Raw genomic sequence first — 25,199 nt, forward strand, 5'->3', positions numbered from 1 at the left:
ATCGATCTAGAAACGATCGGTAAGTGCAAGTGTGGAAAATCCATTTTCGATGTTTGCGAAGGAAAGCCTATAGGCATTGCGGATGAATGAGAGGCAAAAGCTTTAGGAACGATCGACGAGTACTAAAATTCCTTGAAAAAACATCCAGGTCGTCGATTCAGCAGAGTTGCGAAGAAAGCACGAAATTTTTCGAAAGGAAGGATGGAGAAGAGGAGGAAGAAAACGACACTAAAATAAATGAACAAGACAAAAGAAAATATAAGAAAAAGGGATCGGGGAAAAATCCGTAGACGTTGGTCCATTGTCGTGAAGCGTTCACCACCAGAATTTCTGAACCACCGGGACACTTGGGAGAACAGGAGGTTCGAGAATAACGATGATTCCAACGCTGTTATCGAGTGATTTCGTAGGTATCCTTCAAACGGTCCTCATTACGACCCGTTGCGAACTATTGGAGAACAATCGTGAAACGATCGAGTCGTACTTCTAGCGAAAATAACAAGAACTAGTAGCTGGGTGATTTCTTTAATTTATGGTGACAAACTTCGAACGAGAATTCAAATGGCTTCGATAAGAAATTACGAGTTTATTGTGTCGCGTAATGCCATTTTTAAAGCATTCCTTTTCCGAACATTCGTTACGAATGTTAGTTATAGAATAACTACAGCCTTCAGTAAAATTATTGAAAACAGTGATACACTGTTTGAAGAAATTAGGATCGTCATCAGGAATGATTTTATCGCATCAATCAGGCAAGGTAAACATTGTTAAAAATTCAAGTCTTTCCTCCAGTGGTACGTTTCGAAAATGACCCTTCTTTACTTCGCCTCTTATTTCGCTCGGCTTTCTGCAAATTCTATTCTTCGCAGTCTTGTCATCAAGATAGCTGCGGACCCACAGATATTGGATTTTCATTTCTCTCGTGTCTGTAGTCCTTCTTTGTATCCCTTTTTGCCTCGTTAACTCTTATATCCTCTCTTTAAACTTTCTGACATGAGTCAACGGCTTCGCGAAATTCTTGTTCAGACATGCCAGTGAGAAGATCACTCGTTTATCAGTTTTCCTCTTATTTCACATAAAAGTAACAAGATCTGTTCACCTCCTTGTATATTGCGAGAAAATATATATACTGATATATAAGATGCCCAAACCTAAACCAGAACTAACAAATTCTATCTTTGATACGATGAAAAAATGATAGGGTTTTTAAATATTTGTATATATTTACATTATCAATTTACATAGGTAGATATCTATCGATTTTTACCGTGAACAATATTTTTTAAACAAACCGAGATATTCATACGAAAATTTAAGAATATTTAAAGGATAAACAAACTTTGACTACTATTTCTATATTACATTTTTATTTAATATTCTTCAAAAATTACATAATATTCGCAATACTTATATCTTACGTCTATACATTGTAATGTAATTATTTTGCATATAATACTAATTGACGTATTCCATAATTAAGGTCTTAATTGAGATAATTGCTAGATTATATTCAGCTCGTTATAACAGAAAACAACATTCCTTTTCTACCTTTATCTATATCTATACCACGGATAACCAAGGCAATATTTATGGTTTCTCCTGTTCCGCAAGCGTATTTGTTCTATAATTAAATGTATTTCGTTAAAAAATTCTAATGGAAATGAAACGATAACGAACCGGTTTTTCGTCCGATACGAAATTAAATAAATTCAGAAGGATCTAGAGCCGACAATATCGATATGACACATTGTTTCACGAAAAATCTATCTAAACGTCCAATCACATCCAACTACAAGATTATGTCATTTGATAGTTAAATAACGAAATAGTTCGACAAAAATCATTTGGTTATTTAAATAAATTAGCACGTAATTATTTAAAAATAATATTCAGTCAAATAAGACAGTGTATCGTTTAAACGATCATTTGTCAAATATTTTATTCGACGAAACTGTAAAAAAGCCACGTCATCTTCAATTTGGATGATTTTTGAATATGTTGTGAAGCTGAACGTTTTGAATAACTTTCTGCTTCACGCGTGACTATCGGTCGGCCATAATTTCCGAGATATTCGCAAGAATTCCGCCTATAATTGTGCGGAAAACTTTAGTTCTCATGAATTCTGGTTGAAAATTTCATTGGACAATTTTTCATTGGTAAATGATGGTCTACAGTCGATTTAAACGTTTCCGTGTCACCGTCACAAGTTTTTCCCAGAACACCTGGCTCCGGAGTACTCTGTAAATAAGACGGACATCGGTTACTGGATTCTCAAAGGAGTCTCTTAATCACCCGCTTGAGAGCCTTCTGCATTGGGAACACGGAATAACTTAACGAGCTGAAAGATTTACAACCAACCAGTGGGGTAGCCGTTTCAAAGAACCACTTAGACTCGAGGTCGTAGAGAATCGCATGGTGCTACGTTATTTCTTAAGTTTCAAACCATGTGTTACTGTCTTCTTTTTAGTAGAACCATTATTTCGTTAATGTGCGCCGATATTAAATGGAAGAGTTTGTTTCATTCCACTGGACGTAACATTTTACTAGAGTATGATTTGTTAGTTGTATTTGATATAAGTTTAATTTGATTGCACATTATAATGTTGCAGAAGGTATGGTATATTTCGTAAAATATTTAATTCTACTAAATTGTATTATATTGATAGAATATCTTCTAATGACCATTGCACTTATTCATTCAGCTGCTTCTAAGATGAACGAAATTTATTTAAGAAGAAGAAGAGACACGTCTCTTATTCTCTTAATCGTTATTTTCGTGGAAAGCATTCATTTGGTTAACTTTTATATCTGAAAAATGGCTCTACTATTTGTGACATGCACCTCTCTTTGCAGAATAAAATTTCACCAGGAATTTTCGAATATTTGTTTTCATTTGTTTCCTGGATTTCGCTGTCGAACAGGTTTCCATTGTAGATGGTTTTCGACGAAGAACAAAGAGAAATGGAATTGGCACGATACCGATAACGAAACCATCTCTTACATTCTTTATACAACTGCATTTGCACGTAGAGTTTGCGATATCGTCTCAATATTTCGACCGATACGTGAAAATCCAATTTTTTCATTATTAGTTTCATAAACCGCACCCAGCATCTTTCACGAAGCTAATAATTCAAGTGTTTTGTCGTTTGCATTTATTGCGTTAACGATAATTACATGTATTAGCTTTTACTATCGAAGACGTTCAAAGTAAAATATTCATCATTTTTTATGGCTGAAACAAATCCCTGTTTCGATTGCATTTTTTAAGTTATTTTCATAAACAATATGAGATTGGATATAACGTAACAATTAGAAATCAATACCGGGTTATATATAATATTTTATATGGGATTTCATGTGGAAAATATCGAATCTGTTTGTGAGTGGATAATTCAGAGAATACTTTTTTATGACTAGCAGAATGTATTATATTCCTCTTAAATATTCATCTTCTTAGTGAATATGCATATCAGATCGTCTTTCTCAGGACCAATTCGATAAATACATATGTACCATTCGAGTATTAAAACTCTGTGTAATATGCTAAATTGCATTTTTTCGCGTAAAATCCTAGTGATGGAGTTCTTTGTGGGCAGGGTGTTCTCCAAAGGATTTGACATAAAGTGGGAGTGGGTGCACTCTGGTAAGAGGAGTGCAAAGAACAGCACTGCACTTACTTCGGAACCTGGAAATCAAATATGCGGCTGAGTGATTCGATTGTACCATTTTATATGAAACTTTCTTCTCTTTTTATCATTTCTAACGTATTCGTCGGCTAGATCAGTTGAAAAATGAAAAGATCTTATCAAACTTCGTTTCGCTAATAACATCCTCAAAATCCATCTCGTTGTTTTATTATTAAATAATTTCATTTATTCAAACAACTTAATCCTAATTAACTATTATCTATCTAAAATTATAATTAACAACTCAAACGGTAGATTTTAAAAGAAAGAGCAAAGTCATACGGATGTTAATACGTTGCAGAAAACGTGGAAATCTGCATCTTTTTAAAACGATCTAAAACCAGACTAATGTGAAGCCAATTGTCACGACGTGCATCAATTGCTCGCGCGTATCGACAGTAATTCGATTCAACGAGTAACGATATGCACGGGAAGAAAGTCCTGAAAGAAATTTCTGCGAGAAAGTTGGCCGAGCCTTTTCCTGCTCGCTTTTTTGAATCACGGTCGCGATTGTTGACCGATCCGTCGAAGCGAATATAGATAAGGAGGAAGCGATTCAGTGCGGATTCCGTGTTGCGGATGTTCCACTGTTCGAATCGATTCGGCTTGTTTTTCTCGTTCGACGTGTCGTACCTAACCGTGTTACGTCATAAATTATAAAGTGCCATTAGGATCTTCACCTGATATCGCCGACGAATTGTACAATGCGCCATGCATTTTTCGATTCAAGGGAGATTTCCAACAGTCTTTTGACTTTTTTGAACGTTTTAGAAATTTGAATATTTAGCTGTATATTGGATACAAAAGTGTTCGTATTCAAATGACAATAGGAATGTTCTGTTTAACTCGAAATCGATAACAATTTGTATTTATATTAACAACGATTACTCTAAACGAATTTTTATACCGCGAGAATTGTTCACATTGATTTCACTATAATATCATGTGATTTAGAACCTATATAATTTTAGTTACTGTCCCATTTTATTCTACTATTATATCATTGTGTCGTTATCGAGTAATTTATTTATAACATAATTTATTTAGTAATTTATTTATTTATATAATTTTCTATCGTTCTTACGAAAAAGATTCAATTACAGAGGATTAAATTGTATCGTATCTTTCAATTATATGGGAAGCTTTCACAAAGAACGATTGAAATCTACCAACTGGAAAAAGAAAATATCTCTTTGGATGTTTAATCCATGCGAAATGAAAGTTACATTTTAAAAAAGATATTATGGTCATCTTATTGGCTTAGCGATTTTTGTTCTCGTTTAATCTCGTTGATTTACAGTTGCAGCGAGCGTATGCGTCATAGAGAAACGGTTTCATAATTCACTGTGTCGTTTGGGTCCGTGGCAACGCGCTGTTCATTGATGCAAAGAGTTACATGTTTTGAAATTTGTACAAACATCGGATAAATAATGCTAAGCGTAGGGAGATTTAATTAATTTTCATAGTTGCTATAACATGCACGCAATAACGGAAAACTCGATTCATCGTGTAGCATGCAGAACATACACCGTGGTCCCATTTATCCATGTGAAACGCAATATTGATTCGGTGCTACAAACTGCAATTGTTTGCTTGATATTGTGCTATTCCCGCGCTCTCCTTTCTCCACTGATGTTCCACCAATTTCGAACACGATAATAGTTATTTTTTCTATCGTACGCCGATTCACTGTTTCCACAAAACCATAAAAATTTTTATACGAACATAGTCGAAAAGATCCGATATTAATTTTATAATTCATAGAAATTGTTCAACGATATCGGTATCGTTATCGGTACAGTTATTATTGTTTCGTCTTTTAAATATCGAATTGCTGCATAAATTCTGTCTCTGATGATATAGGGCGTAATGTTGCAAGATACGTGGCATTGCTACGTAAGTCGATAAGAGATTACAGAAGACAGGAACAGATTATTTCCCTTAATTCGTTAATGAAATAGGCTTTATTAAATTGACTACTTGATCCATCGATTCATCATAATTAACGAACTCGGTATTCGTCAGATCGATTCACAACTGACTCGATCCCATTTGGAATTACAAACAATAGCGTTACTACGATTGTCGTTTGTTGTCAACATCGGACTGCGTGTTTCAATCTGCTGCACTATTCTGTCATTCAATGATAAATCTCGCGTAAATATCGCGAATGTCCAATGGATTAGAATAGCACATCATCGACGAATAATTAATTGCGTTAACTATATTTTCTGTTTTAACTATGTTGTCATATTCAATGCTCTCCATATTCGTATTCCACATTATCTAGTTTGTGAAATGAAAAAGAAAATTCTTCGAGAGATCGTGTTATTAGCGATTATTTGAATATCATTGAAATCGTATCATTTGCGTTGAAATTTATTTGAAGCTTACAGGTCAATATTATGATTCTGTCATCGGTGATCATTTATAAGTCAGCCGATCATATATTTTATTTTCTTCGCGCGTTAAATAGGAACGTTATTGCGAATGTGAAACAGATGAATCGAATTAAATGGAACGTGCGTTTATTTAACGCTTTACACATCCTCCAAATTAACTTACAGTATTTTCCATAATACTTGAATTGGGTTACTTTATAAACAAAGCATAGTTGACCACTATGATCATTTGTAGGTTCGTAGAAGTCATTGAGGTCGTGTCGTTAGCAGCCATTTGAAGATCACAGGTTCATCGAGGTTACGTCATTAGAACTTAAGATCATTTAAATGGGTCATTTAAAGGTCACGAGGGAAATCGTGATTGTATAATCGTCGATCAAATCAATTCATGTGAAAATTAGTCGAGGCTGATTGAGTGCTGCTAGGTGATTTGTGGCCATTTGCACACAGTAGCGTGGTAAATTATGCGTGATCAATTTTCTGACGGAACAATCGTACTCTATACACGAAGCTCGTATTTCGTGATCAACTTATACCTTTATTTTCAATTTATAATTACTAGCTAGTACATAGCGTGTCGAAAACAGCGAACGATATTTATAATACTATGTATTTGTTATTCTAAGTATCATTATCATATCCTAGGCATCAGGACAATGAAGGAAATTTATGCGAAATTCATGGAAAATCCAATTTCTTGCAATCTTTTCTATTGCTGTTCCTTTGTTATCCACAGCACGAATACTTAAATCCGATGTAAAATTCGCGATCATATTACGTACTGTTTAATTACTGTTTATTGTCTCGTACAAGGATAATTATTATCGGAAATTGTTATTCTGATAGTAAAAGAACGCTTAATGAATCTGGATTTCTTTTAGCTTGATCAAGATACTTTCGGTGGTGGCGATCGGAAATATTCTCTCTTGAATTCACGGAATTATTCCCTCTTGAATTCACGGAATCATTGATTTTTGAAGCAGCACTCGTGTGATATACCGTATTCATTTTTTGGCCACGATTCCATTGATTCGCTTGGAAGATTGATTTGAATTGAAGTCTGGAATGCCGAATTGACGATACCATGAGATTTTTTTGTTTATGAGAATTTCGAGCTACATGGATTTTCGCTCCAGAGATTCGATTGATAATACAATTTAATTGTCTGATTTTCAAAATTTAATCCACGACTGCGCTGTAATTTGTTTGCTCAAAAATAAACGAGGCAAAATGATAAGTGTAAATTGAAGGGAACATCGTTCATGCACGTGCGTAAATGTATAATATAAATATTCCAGGTGTATTTAAAGGAATGTTAAAAAATGGACATTATTAATTTTGCTCATGCGTACATTTTACGTGATATTTATTTTTAATGCACGTAGATATCTGATATGTGATCAGAAAATTGCATTTTCCTCGTTCATTAAAACTTTCTCATAACATCGTGCAACATCGTTTCATCCAAAATTCGTAAAATAATTTCCGACAATTTTTAATAAAAATACAGTACAACATTTATATCTACGGCAACTTTATTGTAAAGTAGAAACAATCAAGTACACGTAACATCATTTCATCAGTTCATAAAATTATACAAAATTTCTACAAAATTTTTCAAACATGGAGTCTATCGTTTACACGTGTTACGACTTTATTTTCAAATAGAATATCATAGAAATTCCAAAGGTATCGCAACAGTTTTGTTAAAAATGTCCAATAAATTAAAACGAAAAAGATACGATCTAACGTTAACAATTGCTACAATTTTATTTTCAACGATAAAGTGCATCGTACAAACTCTATAGTTATCACTAGACCGCTGATTTTTGTCTATTCGTGGAAAAATTGAAGGTTTAAAAATCCACATAATGCGTATCATATACAAAAATATATCATACATAAAATATTCGAAACAGAGTATTCATTATACTACTTAATTCCTTCTATTTAAATTCTATCTATCAGTTATATTCGTAAAAATATAAAGATGCACAAAAACCAACCGTGTCCAGTTCTCAGAAGCGTTACACCATCTAAGTACAACCACCAACCATTGCGCAAATAATAAAACATCGCAGTTGTTACTTCGGTATACGCTTGCTCCGAAGGAGGCTCGAATTAAGCGAAATTGCATCGTTAAATCACCCAGTTTTCGCTTCCTTTTTCTACATAAACTATATACCCAGACTATAATTCTTATGCTCTTCTCCCACTCCGTGCTGCATCCTTTTTTATATTTTACATGGCTCCTCTGCCCCTTACTCGTTCCTTGTTCGATGAAGCTAGGCGAATGCATTTTCTCGGTCAGGGGCAGTTAATGGCTGGACTGCAACCACCGAACTAGATGGCATCCCGCAGATTTACGAGGCGACAGCTTTTACAGGCCGCGTTTCGGGATTCCCAGTTTTGCCCGTAACATCCGGACGATTTCACGGAGGGAAATCATGCCTCTATTTCGAATTGACAGCTCTTCGATCGATGTCAAAAAGCACGATATTCCTGGCCACCTAAAAGCTGCGAGATGTAATTGCCGCTTTTCTAATGGCCGATCGCCGAAGTTTTTCCGGCCTCCCTAAATCGACTCTCTTCTCTTCTACGAATTTCGTCCGATAACGCGTTTCTTTCGCGAAATTTTCTATTTCCAAAACACCAGGAGAAATGGTCTGTGCCGTGTCGCGTGTATTATCGTGGAAGTGTCTTACTTTAGAATTATATACACTATTGCTCAAAAATATTCGGACGCTTGCTTATTTTTGATAAAATGTATCCTAATTATGAAGTTACAGATACAACGAATTGCAGCGGTTTTATTCGTTATAATTATTCCACCGAGTTGTTTGCAGAGTTCGTGGCGATATGGAAAAATTATAAAATATCGTATAACATGTTTATAAAAATATGTATAAAGTGTATAGTCTACTTATTCTATCAGAATTTACACATTTGAGTAAAGTGAAAATGTTTAAGTAATCGTATTCACATTCATTTCAGATTAGGGATGATCTTCTAAACTGACAGGAAAGAATCTGAACATTTGATCAAATTTATATATTCTTAACATAATTAATCAGAGCGTTCGAATATCTATGGACGATAGTGTACGTAGAAATGTTTTTACATAAATTAATTCCGATCGATTAGAAACTATGTGTTTCCTGTTACAGCCAACCATTTTCGGCACGGTGGCCTCGGATCTGACCCCAAAGGATGGCAACAGTCGAAGGGTGAGTGTCAAAGAACGATAAAATTTCATATATCGATGGTAATTAATTCTTTGACGCGGACTGTCTTTCAATTCTAATAAATTAAACAGTCCGTAATTACATTTTGTTCGATATTAAACGTTTTAAATTATCAGAAATTACTGAAAATGAAAAATATCAATTTATATTCTGTTTTAATATGGTTGAAACATGAATATTACTTTCCGATCAGATGTTTTGTTGGAATATTTCAAATTTTCTGCAAGGTCCACGTTAATGTAATTACTTGCAGTTAAACGGTAATTAATAATTAATTAGTAAATAATTAGCAATAAAATAATAGTACTTGGCCGTGTCTCGTATCTCGTTACATACATTTTCATATTTATTGCGATAAATTAATAAACGAAATATGCAATATACGAAGGAGGCAATCAATGATCATCACAAAAATCATTGCCATATTTATAAATACGTACAGTATTATAACACATTATCTGAAACTTTAGTAGAATGACAACTGGCTAGATAGAGCGTAATTTTTGCGATTAAAAAATTAGGAAAATATCGTTGAAGTTATGCTTGTCAAAAGTTCAATAACTTCGTGCATATGAAACGTAGGATGATGAAATAGGATAACTTTCCTCGCAAAATACGTTTGTTTCAAAACGTATTAATTTCATATGAAAATTAAATTGATGAAAATTATTGGAATTTTTCCGAAAAAGTATCATTTCAGCATTTCATTAATAAACAATAGATCGGAAGATAAGAAATTATTCTGCTTCCTCTGCAGAGTAAATCTTCCATGATAATGGTGGGAATAATTGCGAATCGAATATTCGAGTAATTATGAGAGAGGAGAAAGCAAAAGTTTTCTAAGAATGGAACGAAAGGCAGACAAGATCTGTATAAGAAAATCTTCGTCTTATTCTTCATAGAACGAGTCTCGCGGGGCTTTAGCTCGAGTCTTAATGGGTAAAAATTGCTGCTAAGTCGCTGTTCTGCTTTCTCCCTCTTTAAACGCTCGAAGATAGAGCGTTTCTAGCGCTCTAATTAAAAGTAACTGCCGGGGCAACCAAGTCATTCAGTCCTGAAACCTTTTCTGCGGCGTTCTTAACGCACAAAGTCGCTTTATACCTTCCATAAATTTTTCGTAATTGCGAAATCATGCAGAGTATCACGGCTCCTTGGTACAGCATGTGTAGAGAAGCTCGAGCTTTTAGAGAAATTTTGATATTCTTGTTACTCTTATTTTACCACTTTTTCCATGTATTTTAATAAGCAGGAATTAGATACTAGAGCATTGATATCTAATTGAATATTAAAATTCCAAAATTAAATATGAAATGAAATTTGTAGACAACTAAAAATAAAAATTTGACAATATGAAAATTTCATTACGAAGATATCGTTCGTTACATTCTTATAATAATACGATTAATCGTTTAGTGATCAAAACATAATCCATTTAATTTCGTTATTCCTGCGTATTTTATCGGCCGCAGTTTTCCAACTGTCTGGTTGACACTCTTTCCTTTTATGCTGCAATTCACGTGTGTGCAGAGATAAATATTGTTACAGTTTGCGGGGACACATACGCGAGCCGAAAACTAATTTAATCGGAACACTGGTTGTTATTTCGCGAAGTCAGCGCTCTCCAGCTGGAAAGTTCGTTACACCGTGATTCTAAATTTCGCTATTTTCCTTTGTAATTGGTAAACGTTGAAAATACTCGATCGTTCGATCGCCGTGAGCGTCGCGATTTGTCGATTCTCAAATAAATATTTTCATTTCATAGTCGCTATGTTCGATTTTCTGTGAGTCGTATATCGTTTTGACAGTCGTACCTCCAATTACTCGTTCGAAGGCAATGGAGTGTCCCCTCCGATGGAATTAATCGTTTAAAGGAATTTCTCTATGAACTATGGAATGTGTACGAATGGGGGACTTTTTAAATATTATAATTTAAAAAGCAGTGGGAAATGTTAATACAAAGATCCTGCTATTTATTAATATTAACTCTTTTTTAACCAAAAGTGAAGAAAATTGAAAAATTAAGATGGCCACTTGTAGTTTTAATAAAATGGATGTATTTGATATTTTACTGAAGGTACAGTGAAATTTTTCAGGGCCTTCCTTGTCTATACTCGAGCAGCTAAATCTACGACATTAATTGTAAAAGAACGTTCAGATCTTAATTTAAAGTTATAGATTCTACGTAAACTTAAAATTAAATTATATCGACGAATACCCACTACACGTCTCAATATTACGAGCCATAATTACATAATCTTTTCGATCAAAACATAAACTTATGAACTGTAATTACATAATCTTTGCAGAAAAAGAAAAAATGTGTATGGTAAATGAACTATTAAATCCTTGAACACAATCAATTAAGGAGCATCAATGAACCACAGATTTCTTGACAAAGACCAATAAATCTGAATCATAAATCGTAGAGGCTTGCTAAATTGTAGAACGCTCTTCGTACCACTTTACCTACTCCAAGCTAACACTTTATCATAGGGATATATTTCACGTTTAATCGGCTTAGTATACCAAATGTTCGATCATGTAAAACACCTTCTCCAGCTGCTTTCTTGCACCTTTACCGATGCAAGTCGACATCCCAAAATTTATTTGACAAAAACTCGAAATTCAATATCGAATAAACTTGAAAATAATAGATGTATAGCTACTCTGGTTATCGGCAAATCATCGTACTAAAAAGATTGATTTTTTCACGCAATTATTCATCCGAATCATCGCTAGAAGCTAAAGATCGCGCTCAATGAATATCCTTGCATTTGGAGGGAAAAAATTCACGCTTTTCTCCAAGACTCCGCTGGCACACCGTTTATCGAGGTTCGTGAATTAAATATTCATCAGAATCGACTGGAGTCGAGTCGACCCCTGTCTGGCTGCGGAAATTGTGATACGTTTCAGGGATCAATGCGCGTTCCTCTCGAGCCAACAGGCATCTAACATTCATGAATTTATCCGATCCGTTGGACTTTTATCGCGACGCCGGAGAACGCTTACTGATGGCAATTTCCATCGCTGCATTGGTTGTTTAATGATACCGGAGATAACGCGTGATTCGACTTCTGACGGAAAGAGGATGGATTCCAAACTCTTTATTCAGCCAGCAATTTAAAGATTCCTTAAGGAGCGTCTTATTGAGAGATTTTCCACTCCTGGTTTTCTATAAGTCGATTGTTTGGGTGTCTATGAAGTTTTATTGCTTATATTTAAGCAATATTATGTTTAAGTTTATATTGCTTATATTTAAGATTATATTCTAAGAGAAGAGATTATGTGATTATATAGTTCGTAATATGGAGGTGACTACTCGTCGATACAATTTAAATAATGTGCTTTAATCGGATAAGAAACGTTGGGCTTTCAAGCTCCGTAGCATACCTCGTTCAAACAACAGTCGACTTCATTCAATGCCCCTTTTTTCTCAAAATCAAAGAAATATCTCCAAAATTAAAAATTGGAACTCGAGTCTGTTCAAATTCTTCTTTGCTTGAAACTGATTGGTCTTGGAGAGAGACGTATGACGAAAGGATGCAGCTACGCGAAACGGAAAATATGGCAAACGAAACAGTTAATTTCTAGAGTTACTTTTTATTCGTTAAAATACTTTGACGTTTGTCCAAAGAATAAAATCGACAGAATGTACTCTTTTCTCTCATTCTAACAATATATATAGCGGGACAGAAGTTCCTAAATTCTTTACGTTTGCCTTTAACCAGTCCTCCGGAGCACGTAGCACAATTGAAAAAGCACGAAGCGCAAATAGGCGGGACGCATGATGTCGATTGATGTTAACCAGAATGAGCAGCGGATCGTTTTGAATTTACGTGTTCACACGGCGTGATCACGTTCACGTTCGAGGTTGCATAGCAGATTTTCCCGCCATGCGTTTACCGAAATGGAAGAGCAAGCAGTAGCGTGCCGCTTGTACAGTCATTGTCATGCAACGGGATTAATACGAGAACGATGCGAGTAATTTCTTCTCGAGATTTACTAAACGTATCACCGATTGAAATTAGGATCGAACAGCGGCTATCTAGTCACTCGAATCGTTCACACCATTGATTTTTATTTCCCGTTCTCTTATTTCTTATACCTTATATTATATAATTTGATTGTTTATCGATGATCTATTGTTCTGTAAGAATCTAGAGATTACGTACGGGACGACAAAAATGACAATTATGATCGCAGCAAAAAGTTGGATAAATAATTTCGAAGCTTGAGAATTGAACATTTTTACACGTTTATTATGTATAATTTTCAGACAAATTAACAAACCTTTCTGTCACGTATTACGTATTTGTAAGACGTCAAAAATTGTTATTTACGAAAGATGTTAGTATTCAGATTATTATTAATCAGATACTAACGCGTAATTATACAAACTATTTTACGCTCGATTTACTAACGAAATAGGAAGTTCAACATGAAGTATATATGTTCAAACTATACAACGGGTCAGTTATTAATTTAGTTGCGTGTTTAATTATTGGTTATTAAAGGCAATTAAACTGCATACGTGTAGCGACCGGACAAATACAATTATTTGATAGATTGACATATTTGCGAGAATATAATCATTGAGAAAAATAAAATAGTATGTTTAGAGAATACAAAAGATAAATGCATATGCTCAAATGTGTGTTGTAATAATTTGCAACAACGTCATAATCATAATTTTCATTATCGACATATTCCCCTGCTTCGAAATTATACATAGTTCGGTGAATTCTATCGAACAGCTTTAGATTGTATCGCTCTTTGTCTATAGCATTAAATCCTCTATAATAGGTTACGTATTAAATGCATCTCAAGTGTTTCTAGAGGAGCCATTATTTGATTATATCTTAAGGTTGTAACTAATTGAATTCTGAACTATCTAGATTCTACAATGGATTATAGAACATAGAGTAAATTTCAATCGTGTTTTGAACTTGGAATTAGCGAGCTTGCGCGAAGTATTGTAATCGCATTCGAACAAATTTCAATCGTGTATTTGACTTGTGTCGAACTTTAAAAAAAAGAGAAATGATAACAAGCTAGCAGAAATAAATTCTGAAATCATTATATTATAAAAAAAAAAAAAGGAATTTTAGCAGATTTTTGTCGAGAAGCGTGGAACAAATTATTGATCATTTTCAGCTCGTTTTTTTTCATATAAGAAAATGTTCGATATTAGATATCGTTTGAAAATGAGCAAATGTTTCTTCGTTTCACATTCGACAATAATACTTTTTTTCGGTAATCTACGTTTAAAATAATAATCACGTCAACGATCAATGCGTCAATGTTTCGAAACAAATGTACTGTGCTCCGATTTCCGTTTTGCGAATTTTATATTGTCGAAAAAATTTATTTGCAATTTCGTACAGAGCACGTTATTAAATTGGACAAAATATCTGAAGTTTCCTCTAAAAATGGGAACAATTTTTCGAATAAAAATCCAGGTTTCCTGTGATGAATCGTTCGCGCAGCGTAACAGAATTGCGTGCGCAAACTATTGTTTATAACTATGCAACTTTATGACTTGCCTGAAATATTTCTGAATTCAAAGGGTACGCGTTCACTCGAAAACATCCAACAAAAGAATATGATAGTTAATCAAAAGTAAATAGCAAAAGTCTTTCGTTTCCGCAATTTTTCAGAGTTGAAAGTTTTAAAGACTCGTATAACAATCGACGATAAATTTACTTATTTTACATCTGAAATTACAAATACGTCTTCTCTTCAATTCAATACAACAAACGCATGATACGAATAATCGTATTTGTATTCATAAAATAAAAATACTCTCGCGATCAGTAGAAAATACCACGACTAGTCAGACATTTACTTTATCTGCATTATAGGAGCATTTTTCTAAGAACAAAATTTATTGACGTTGTCAATCGAATTTGTGAACGAAAGCATTAGTAACGAATTGATAAATTGTTCAGACAAATTTAATACTTTATGAATTAATGGCAGTAATAGTAACGTGTACAATTATTCCAGATCGAACAATGAGTTGATCATATATGGATACGTTTGGGATTATTGAACCCGAAAACTTAGTTTCCTATGTATACGTTTCTTTCGTATCCGGAAGGGAAAAATCAACAACTGGAGGAATGCACGGGCGATATGGAATCGAGAATGGCACGGGTCGCGAGAATAAGAATAAGGATTGGGAAGTAGGAGTGTGGGGCGAACAGGCGATTCGGTGAATGATTTCTATGTTATATTTGCCGAGGGTAAATATCGCCGGCGGCACGAAACGGGGACGGAACTGGTTTCGTTATGAATATAAATGTCGTTCTGCCTCTGCGTTGCGCTTCCGTCTAATAAATAGCGAACGGGCCGGAAGCTTAAGCGTCATTGTGTCGTCGATTATTGCGGAAATTCGTTTCGTATCGTGCAGATATAGCGGAAAATCTGTCCATTATCGGGGAGAGAAAATTGTCTTCTCGCTTCGAGGGTCCTGCCGCGTTTTATGACGTCGTTGGATCGTTTTTCGTAGTTTCTTTCGTAACCGGATTACTTTTTTAACGGAACGTATCTTTATACAAGGGTTCAGATATCGGAAGGAAGTAGAGTGGCACATGTTAAGTTTTGTGTGATCGCGAAGTTAATTGAAAAATTATTTTTCATGTAATGCGAGTGCCTTTAATAATATTATTTATTACCAAGACAAATAAAAAATTAATTAGTGAAGTAACGTAAACTGTCATTTAAATTATAATATGAATTTTGGATTAAAAAGTGTAAATGATATTAATCTTCGTATCGATAAAAAATCTTGAATAATTACTAGGAGAAACGTACTATGGCATATTCAATTGTTATGAAATAAAATTAATCGACAGATCGATACAGTACTAATAATTTAAGTCAATTGATAATGTCACCAAATACGTTAACCATTTTTCCCCATAATTCGAGAATCTATTCTCATGAAAAATCTACACTCTAACTAAACTGACAGAAAGTCGAATGCCGCCGGTACTGTTCAAAGTTAATTAATCTACATCGAGAAGCTATAAAACGAGAAATTAATCGTCGATGTCCGAACCGTGGCTACAGTATAGCCGATTAATTTCGTCCCGGCGCCGCTGAGATCGTAAAACAATGTGGCTACCATTTGACAAGTAACTTTGCTCGCTGACGAGCGCATCATTTCGCCGATTACTTTTTTCTTTTTTTCTCCTTTCTCCCTCTATATTTTTTTTCTTTCGTTGCAAAGCACACACGACCGTCGGTGATTTATGAAATATCCGTCGGCGCGACGTGACGTGGATTAACGAGATGCGAATAATTACGTTGCATCGATCGAAACTCGTTTCGTTACGAATAGGATATCGTGCAGTTACAGTTTCAAAAAAGAACGATCATTTCCTCTTTAGCTGAATTTTAATTTCTGCGAAATTTCGAACTTAATTGCATCTCGATCATGTAGGATACGTCATATTTGTTTATGTTGCAGACATCGGTGTGATTGAATTAGAGAGATTAACGAATAACAGAAGGAGATCAATAATTAATAAATAACAATATTTTAAGAAATTGTTGAGGTAATTTTCATATATATTTTCGAGTTGATTCTTGTAGCAGTGCTAAAGAAATTTTAAAATATTTCGTATAACACACGCGATATATTTATGAGAGGTCTCTCGAAGTGTTTGAACATTACCGTGAGCTTACGTATAGGGCAAAGAAAAACGCATTTTTGTCACTTGACAGCAGAATTTGTTCCATTACGCGATAAACGTGGAAATGGAATCTTTCCCGTTCGAAGTGAACGGAAATCGAAGTGGCTCATAGAAAATTAACTTCATCAAAACACTAAAAGGAAATGATCGTCAGTTTCAACTCTGCTCGGACGTCGTCTGAAAATCTCCAAGGAGCACGTTTCACCAGCTCCACCCTCCCTTGAGATCTATAAATTGATCAAATAAAATCATTCGATCGACATCGCCTTGATATATATCTATGTATAGAACTAAGCTGAAAGCACAGAATGAAGATGCGCAAAAAATTGCAGACACGAGATAAAAGCTGGGGTTCTAAGACGAGCTTTTTAAACGTTTCACAAAAAAAAAAAAGAAGAAGAAAGGAAGGAAACAAAGAAATGTTCTGGGGCAAAGAACCTGAAGCGCATGATTTTCTTTTCAGTATTGTCGATTTTATCCAGAGATGTACAATTAACGTTATTACTTTTGCCTAATGACGAAGCGTGAAATACGAGAAACGAGATGGTCGACGACTTTATAAACCATAGATTTATAGTATAAATCTGATGATATACACGCTGATGCTCGTCGTGACGCAAGTTTAATGGTTATCCTCTCCTTTACGATGCATTAAAAGCTGGATTAATTTCGAAGAGCGTAGTGGATTTTCTGAAATGACATTTGAATATAATCTTATTATTAATTTGACCGATTAATTGCTCATACTCTCAAAATCTCTTTTCGTATAATAAGATACTGAGTATTAAAAGTTTCAAATTTTATATAATTTATTGCGCATGAACTTAAAAGGCTGATAGTTTAGACCAACTTACAACAGTCACTATTTTACGAATGTCCAAGTAATAATAACCTTCGTAAATCAGACAACTAAGAAAGCGCTTTACTGAAAGCGCGTAATTTACTGATACACTTTGAGTACATTGACACTAAATACTACTTCAAAATTATTTGTCTCATAAATACTATTAATAAGTCATATTTCATGTGTTACGATCTTATTGCGACGCAACATACGTTTCACGGCACAAAATTTTGATCCATGAGCAAATCCGCGGAGGTAATAGGAGGGAGTAATCAGTAAAGGTCTGAATCTTTAATAACAACCTCCCTTGCTAATAACCGCAAAAGCACGAAGTTCTCCAACGAGATCGACCCAGAATCGGGAACACATTGGTAAACAGAGGGAATATGGGCAAACAGTATGAATCAGTTTTTGGCGAATCATCGGTGGAATCGATGCTTTGCGCGATTTCGGTCCTTCTATATATCATACACACGCTCGCACGCACACAAACGTGTGAATGTGTATTTCTGTGTGGCTAAGAAATTAGAGATGTGGTTGCAATCCGTTTCAACGACGCGGTCTACGGATAATCCTGCTGGCACGTCGTTGCGTGCGCGAAACGAATGTTCTGTGTGACGACGATGTCGATTGTGCCAAGTATGATATCACTGATAGCCTTGTTCGCATCACTTTCGTTTCACACAATGATCGAGGTATAAAATTCTCTAGCGCAATTGATTCGACGTCTGGGGATTGGACGAGAAACATTTGAAATTTGAGATGTTAAAAATTTAATAATCGAAGATGACAGCAGCAAAATACAATAAGTAGATTTTCAAAATGACGATGTAAATCGAAGATATTTACATATCTAAAAATTTGTAAAGTTGGTAATTTAGAAATTTGGAAATTTTGGCACTCTGAAAGTTTGGAAACATAAAAGTTTAACAGTATGAAAGTATGAGAATGTGAAAGTTTGAAAGTTCTCAACTACGAAACAACATTTAAGAATTTGAAAATTTAAAAATTCGGAAATTTGAAAGTTTGAAAGTTCCGCACAGTCATATACATAAGATTTTACGCATGTTTGTATTATAATTTCCAGCAAACCTAATAAACTTCCTACACATTTAAATTCTCTACCAAAGGGCCATGTTACTTCAAGCAAAACAGCTAACAATCCTAATCAAATTTCAAATTGCAACCATTTTATAAACTTCTACACTTTTATAAAACAGATACCAGAAGAAGATCATAATTTTCAATACCAGTATATTGTAAAGATCTGATATTAACGTTTTACAATGCCCATACTCATCGTTAGGGAGCGAATGTCCGACCACTGCAAGAATATTCTACTGCGCATCGCACCACTTACTGCACGGAGCTCGTACACTGTATCTCCCATCACTTTTCCCTTTCTGAATCTGAGCTCTATCGAGATTCCAGCACCAAAGATCCTCGTCACCTAAGTTTCTGCTCAGTGACCATTCGTCATTCAGAAGGTTAATCGCGTGCAACCTGCTCCAAATTCCAGCAGCGCGACGTATGTACGTACGTATCCCAATGTGCAATTCACGGTGATGATAGTATAGCGCGAAACAGGATTGAGATTGTGGAACGGGCAACGCGTCAATCACATTTGATATCATCGTTGCCGGCGGTCGCCTAGGTAGTGTCCAGCTCATAGATTACAATGTGCCACGCATATTGTAACGTCGATGGAATGCTGAGTATGAGCAACTGAACGAGGGCTTGAGGAATTAAGAGATGGATGGAGAACTGTTCTCTGATTCTAGTTACTTGTAATTTACCTAATAAAATCGTTTCCTCTATCTTGGAACCGTCCTAGTTTGTAATTCAGTTTAGTTGGTCTTTCTCTATCTTTCGTATATTTATTTCTTTTTATTTTTGAAGAAGGGTTGTATCGTGCAGAGATGAGAAGATTGCCCGGTAAGGCAATAAGGAATCCGTTTGATTATTTATTGTAAAATGTCATTAATAAAGTGTAAGAGGCAACAGGGATGTAGCATTTGTAACACAGATTTGTAAATGAAGTTTCTATTTGTTTAAACGGTCGGTCATTTTGCAATCTCTATACAAATGATTCAGTAAGCATCGTTTCAGTGGCTGTTGCAACCAGAATTTAAAAATTATTCAATGAAAGAATTCAAACGCAATAAATGTGGTAGGAGGAGATGGATGAACCTAACTTGCATTTCCGTGTAGTATAGGTCGACTATGTGCAATATTCATATCACGAGTCCTTCATACACGCTACCGTTGATTGCGATCGTTTAGCGGATGACTAGGTGGTCGTTCATCTTCATTCCTGTTCTCCGACGGTTTGCTTTAAGGATTAATTGGAATACGCCCCCCTAATTACGATCTCCTCTCGATTTCCTTCCAATTTTACTTTGATAAATTTTCCGGACTGTATTAAATTTTAATTGGTTCAGGAAGCTGTTACAATCGTAATTACGACGTAGATATTTCCAGCCGCGTCTGTGATTAGAGTTGCGGTGGAAGGAGTAGAAATAAGTGATCGACGATTATGACTTGATTCTTTGATTCGACTTCTGCGAAAATACATAAAGTATAAAATCTGCAATACCCACTCGTTATAACATTTGATGGATAAAACAATGTTCTATATAAATTCTACTTTCCTAATTATTTTTATAAAAATATGAATTTGCATGAATTTTCGCGGTATAGTTATAACAATTTACCAATCTCTCTAAAAGTTACTTCGGGACGTATTACCATTAATCTCGAAGGGATTAAATTCGCTGCAGATACGTACGAGTAAACATCTGCAGTCTGATTACTATATTATATATACTACAAAAAGAAGGGAAGCTTTTGAGCGAAATATTGTATAGGGCGTAATATTTCGTAGTACTTTTTGCCATCATTTCTATGAGTGGCTTATAGAAATTTTATGTGAAAATTCGAGCACGAAATTTCACGAGTTGGAAAAGCAAGATTAACTGGAAATCCTAGAGGAGATATAAATATCGCAGTACATGCATATCGAAGCGTTTGTTAGAGAACAAAACTGATGATAAATATTACTACACCCTCTGGCCTAGGACAATTTAATATGCAAGGCTAGTTGTACGTAGTTTTTTAAATAATTCATTCCCGAGTTGCTATTACGTCTTTTTTTCTATTTTTCTAATATCTAAATTTTTTAATGTATATATACGTCTGATTATTTATTTGTAATAAATCATTATACACGATAGAAATTATTTTGGGATTATGTACATACTTCAATAAAATTAATATTTTCGTAAGAATGATGTAGAAAGTTTTATTTTATAGAGTACACTAGCTAGATAATATCTCTTGATCTTTCAGCTATTTGATACTGATCGAAATCAATTAAAGACATTATAATTGAGGAACGATTATATACATATGGTAATGGGGCAATTCCTGTCGAGCGAAGAGCTTTAGCCCGCCCTCCTGATGACGAACGGCTCTAGTGCCCTAATTTCAAAGTTCAATTGCTTAATAATAATTTCATACGATCAACGTATCTTCACAAACAAGTACCTAGCAGAAGAACAAACTCTAAAGGCGCATGATATATCCAAGATTTCTATCCCGGATGTGATAATAATTAGAAAAAGTCAAAGATCGTTCCAAAAACATACATACCAAAAATTTAAGAGAAGGATCTTCTAATCGAAGTTGGACATGTACTACCATGAGCGACCTAATCCAATAAAACCTAATAAAAATCCGAGTTTAACGTCTATTTTACAATTTCAATGAGCTCACAGGGGGCTTTAACCTTTTATTCAATTTTAAAGTAACTTTAACTTTGCGAAATATAGAAATACAATAAAAATCGACATATTTGTTGTTCTTTTTTTTTTTTTTTTTTTTTTTTTTTGATAGGTTGGGTTTTCGTTCTGAAATTTTGCACGCATATTACATATTATCGGAAACATGATTGAAACCTAAATATCGAACCACGAATATGCCACGCAATAAACAACGTAAAATTTTCATATGCAACAACAAAACCTTTAATCAACCGAGAAGAAACTGCTGATTAACCTCGAAAGACTAGATTATAATTGATATTTCCCTACAAAAAAGAAAAAGAGACGTTAATAAAACTCGTAGAACAATATCCTGTGAAAACACAGAAAGCAAGCGCGAGGAAGCGCTCGCGAACACAAAACGGATATTAAAAACAGCATTCATCGCGGTCCGTCACGTTCAACGGAGAATCGCGTTCCAATAAACTTCTCCATTCGGTGTCCGGTCTGTCTACTTTGAGAAACGGTGCTCTACTGTGAGTCGAGTAATTACGGATAACAAGTTTCGTCGCGACAGCACTCCCGATGGCGTGGCCCAGTGATAAATCGAGTCGCGGGACTTACGGGAAATACGTCGTATTTCCTGGTTCACGTGCCACGTTTCTACGCGTTCATCACCGGTTTGTGCGTATGACTGCGCCGCCCTTGCGCCACTTGCGTCTACTGGTGGGCGCTCATTTTTTAAAAATGTTACGTGCTCGACGATCGATGCCATTCCACGAAATTTTCCTCCGTATGTCACGTTCTTTTCATGTTTCGTTGTTCGAAAGCGCAGGAAGTTTTTAGAAGTCTGACTACTTTTGAAAAATGTAATTTTTAGAGGAATTTCCTTAATTTTAGTCCCTTTTGTTATTACTGACGTAGGTATAGGTTGCGTCAATGCAACCATCTAAGTATGTGATGTTGTTAACTACTGCGTTTCTGTATTCTTGAGTTTCGGTAAAGGACTGAAATGATGAAAACAGATAATGTACAACAGTGTGTTGGAGTGAATATTATTGCGCAAAATAAGGATATTTTCGATGGAAGAATGTGTGTGTATATTTTTGTAGCCGAAAATGTGTTAACTGTTCGTATTTTTAATTGAATTACAGTAGCGAAAGGGCATTTGCTCGAGCATCTATCAAGTTCATATTATACATTGTTGTAGAAAATTATAGTTGTATTATAGTTGCTATCCTTGTAACGAAGTTAGAATGAGACAATATTTCGTGTCCAACAATAACTTATCAAAACATATCTCTTCAATCTAATTACCCAACTATTAAAGGTGTCGTAACACTATTTGCAAGCTAAGTATACAAACTCAGCCAAGCAAACAGAACAATAGACGCGATTTTCGCAAATATTTGCAAATACTCTATCAACGGAGATACGGTTGCACTAAATCAGAACTGCGCGATCATTACTCCGAACAAACGTTCGTTTCGCACTTATTTAACATTTGCATTTAAATTTATTTGAAACTACGAAAGGAGGACGCACGTATTTTTCATTGATAATATGACTTCCAGAAACGATACGGATCTCCCACTCTAACTAAAAACAGACGCTTGATCTTACCAGTAGCAAAAATGCAAAGCTATCTACGTCGCGGCAGTTCTTTCAGCTATTCTCATTCGACTTTGTTCTCTTCCCAACTGGATTTCCACGGAGATTTGCATAATCTGCGCGCGAAACGGGCGAACCTCGAGCGAATAGCATCCAACGATCGTACGAGCTTCGATATCATCGTAATATCGCTTCTTCATTTTTTTTTCTTTTTTGTATCGTTTCAGTGGCATTCAGTTTCATTGTGATGGAACGAATTCTCGCGCATCAGAACAAGAAGTTGGTCGCAGAAAAGTCGAGGATTTCGAACTTTTCATTAACGACGAGAAAGCGATTTCGTTGAAAATGAACCTTTCTCGATCGATTACCACGGCGAAGGAAACGTTAGGTTTTGTGGAAAGTTACTTGCGGATTGAATTCAGCGGTCGTTTGCATCGAAAGCATCTTGTTTATTTCGTAGCCGCTTAGTTTCTGGGTTGCAGCGCGATTTCCTGCATCTTATGGGGTCGCTTTCTTGACTGTCTGTTTGAGGAACGCGAACGTGATTGAAACGAGACACAGTTCCATTTTGCTCTATTTAAATCTCGGTATTTAAGTTGTTCTATAAAGGCTGTATATTTTGTTTCCACCAGTCATTTGATATAATCATAAATTCGTTGTCAAAATGTAAGAATTAATGAACTTCAGTATTTCCTGTATAATTATTTAAATTATTTTCAAATAGTAGGATTATCTTTAAATTATCCCGAAATAGACTATTGGATGGAGTTTTTAAACATTTTAAGATCCCTTGAGATAATAATATCAAAATGATTTTAGAATCATATAGGACGTTTATTCAACGTGAGAACGTATTATTATTCTACTCGTGAGAAAATTGAAAATTCTTGACATCTATCTGGCAATATCTAAGAGAAAGCTTGTCACCCAAGAGATCAGGCATTGTTTTATGATTTCTGAATTTATCAAGGAAGATCTTATAGAGGACATGCAGAAGGGTCGTTGTGAACGCGATCGATATGTTGCTTCTGACCTGACAAAATATTTTGGCGGGGGGGTTACTTCGCAAACAACTTTCAAACTGATTCGGTTCTTCTTCTCAGCATGTTCCATGGCTGTTGGTACAAAGATAAATTTCTTGAATTTCTTGGCGAATTACGGTAGGACCCTTCTATTCGTCTAGATGAAGTTTTTACAACCCCGCGAGTTTTACGATCACGGTAGTACTCGATCACCTGGCTGAACGTGGAAGCAGATAGGTTACGAGCGGTCCAGCTCTCGCATATCAGTAAATCAAGTTCATTGCACGGCTATAATAAACCGAATTCTATTTGAAGAGAGAAATAAACACGTGTACATGCATCGTGTATCACAGTATTATCTTAACAGCTAAGAGAAAATAATAGAAAGCCTAGCAAATTGGCTTTCGGTCTTCGTCATGATATGTAATGTTATTCTCTCAAGAATTAGCTGTACCAGATTTCCCTTCCTCATATTTTGCATTTTATATCTTCGATAATCAAAGAAATCAAGTTTCTTTACATAATTTTGACAAAGTTTTCATATTTACCCCAACTAGACAGCTCCATCCTACTCTACGAGTATACGAAATACGAGTAGCACACAAATTTGGTTAATGACTCGTCTCTCAGTGTCCCTTTGTTTTCTTCGCATAGTCGTGTATACACGCGCATCATTTTCCCTACACGGTGTATTCGATCTCACGCGTATTACTACATTTTCTCATTCCCTCGTACGTTCTCTTTTTTTTTCGAAAGCAAACGGGACGAGCACAGACTGGGGGTAATTGGATTTGGACACGGGCCATAGTCGAACGAACGCGAACGAAACCGCGGACATATCGGTAACAAAAGTTGTCAACGGGTAGTGGCGTTACGCGGCTCGACGTTCCGCGCGCGTTCAACTTCCGCTTGCGGATTGGCTACG

At 35.3% G+C, this 25,199-nt stretch overlaps 1 protein-coding gene across 1 annotated transcript in view; it reads left to right on the forward strand.

Annotated features, from left to right (window-relative positions):
- LOC100645439 overlaps positions 1–25,199 on the forward strand; it is a 707,019-nt gene that overhangs the window by 277,024 nt on the left and 404,796 nt on the right. Inside the window, exon 4 of the mRNA XM_048405181.1 lies at positions 9,259–9,318. Within this exon, the coding sequence (XP_048261138.1) occupies positions 9,259–9,318 (60 nt within the window). The remainder of the gene's footprint in view (positions 1–9,258; positions 9,319–25,199) is intronic.

The sequence above is a fragment of the Bombus terrestris genome, chromosome 4 (assembly GCF_910591885.1).
Source record: "Bombus terrestris chromosome 4, iyBomTerr1.2, whole genome shotgun sequence".
Classification (NCBI taxonomy): Eukaryota; Metazoa; Arthropoda; class Insecta; order Hymenoptera; family Apidae; genus Bombus; species Bombus terrestris.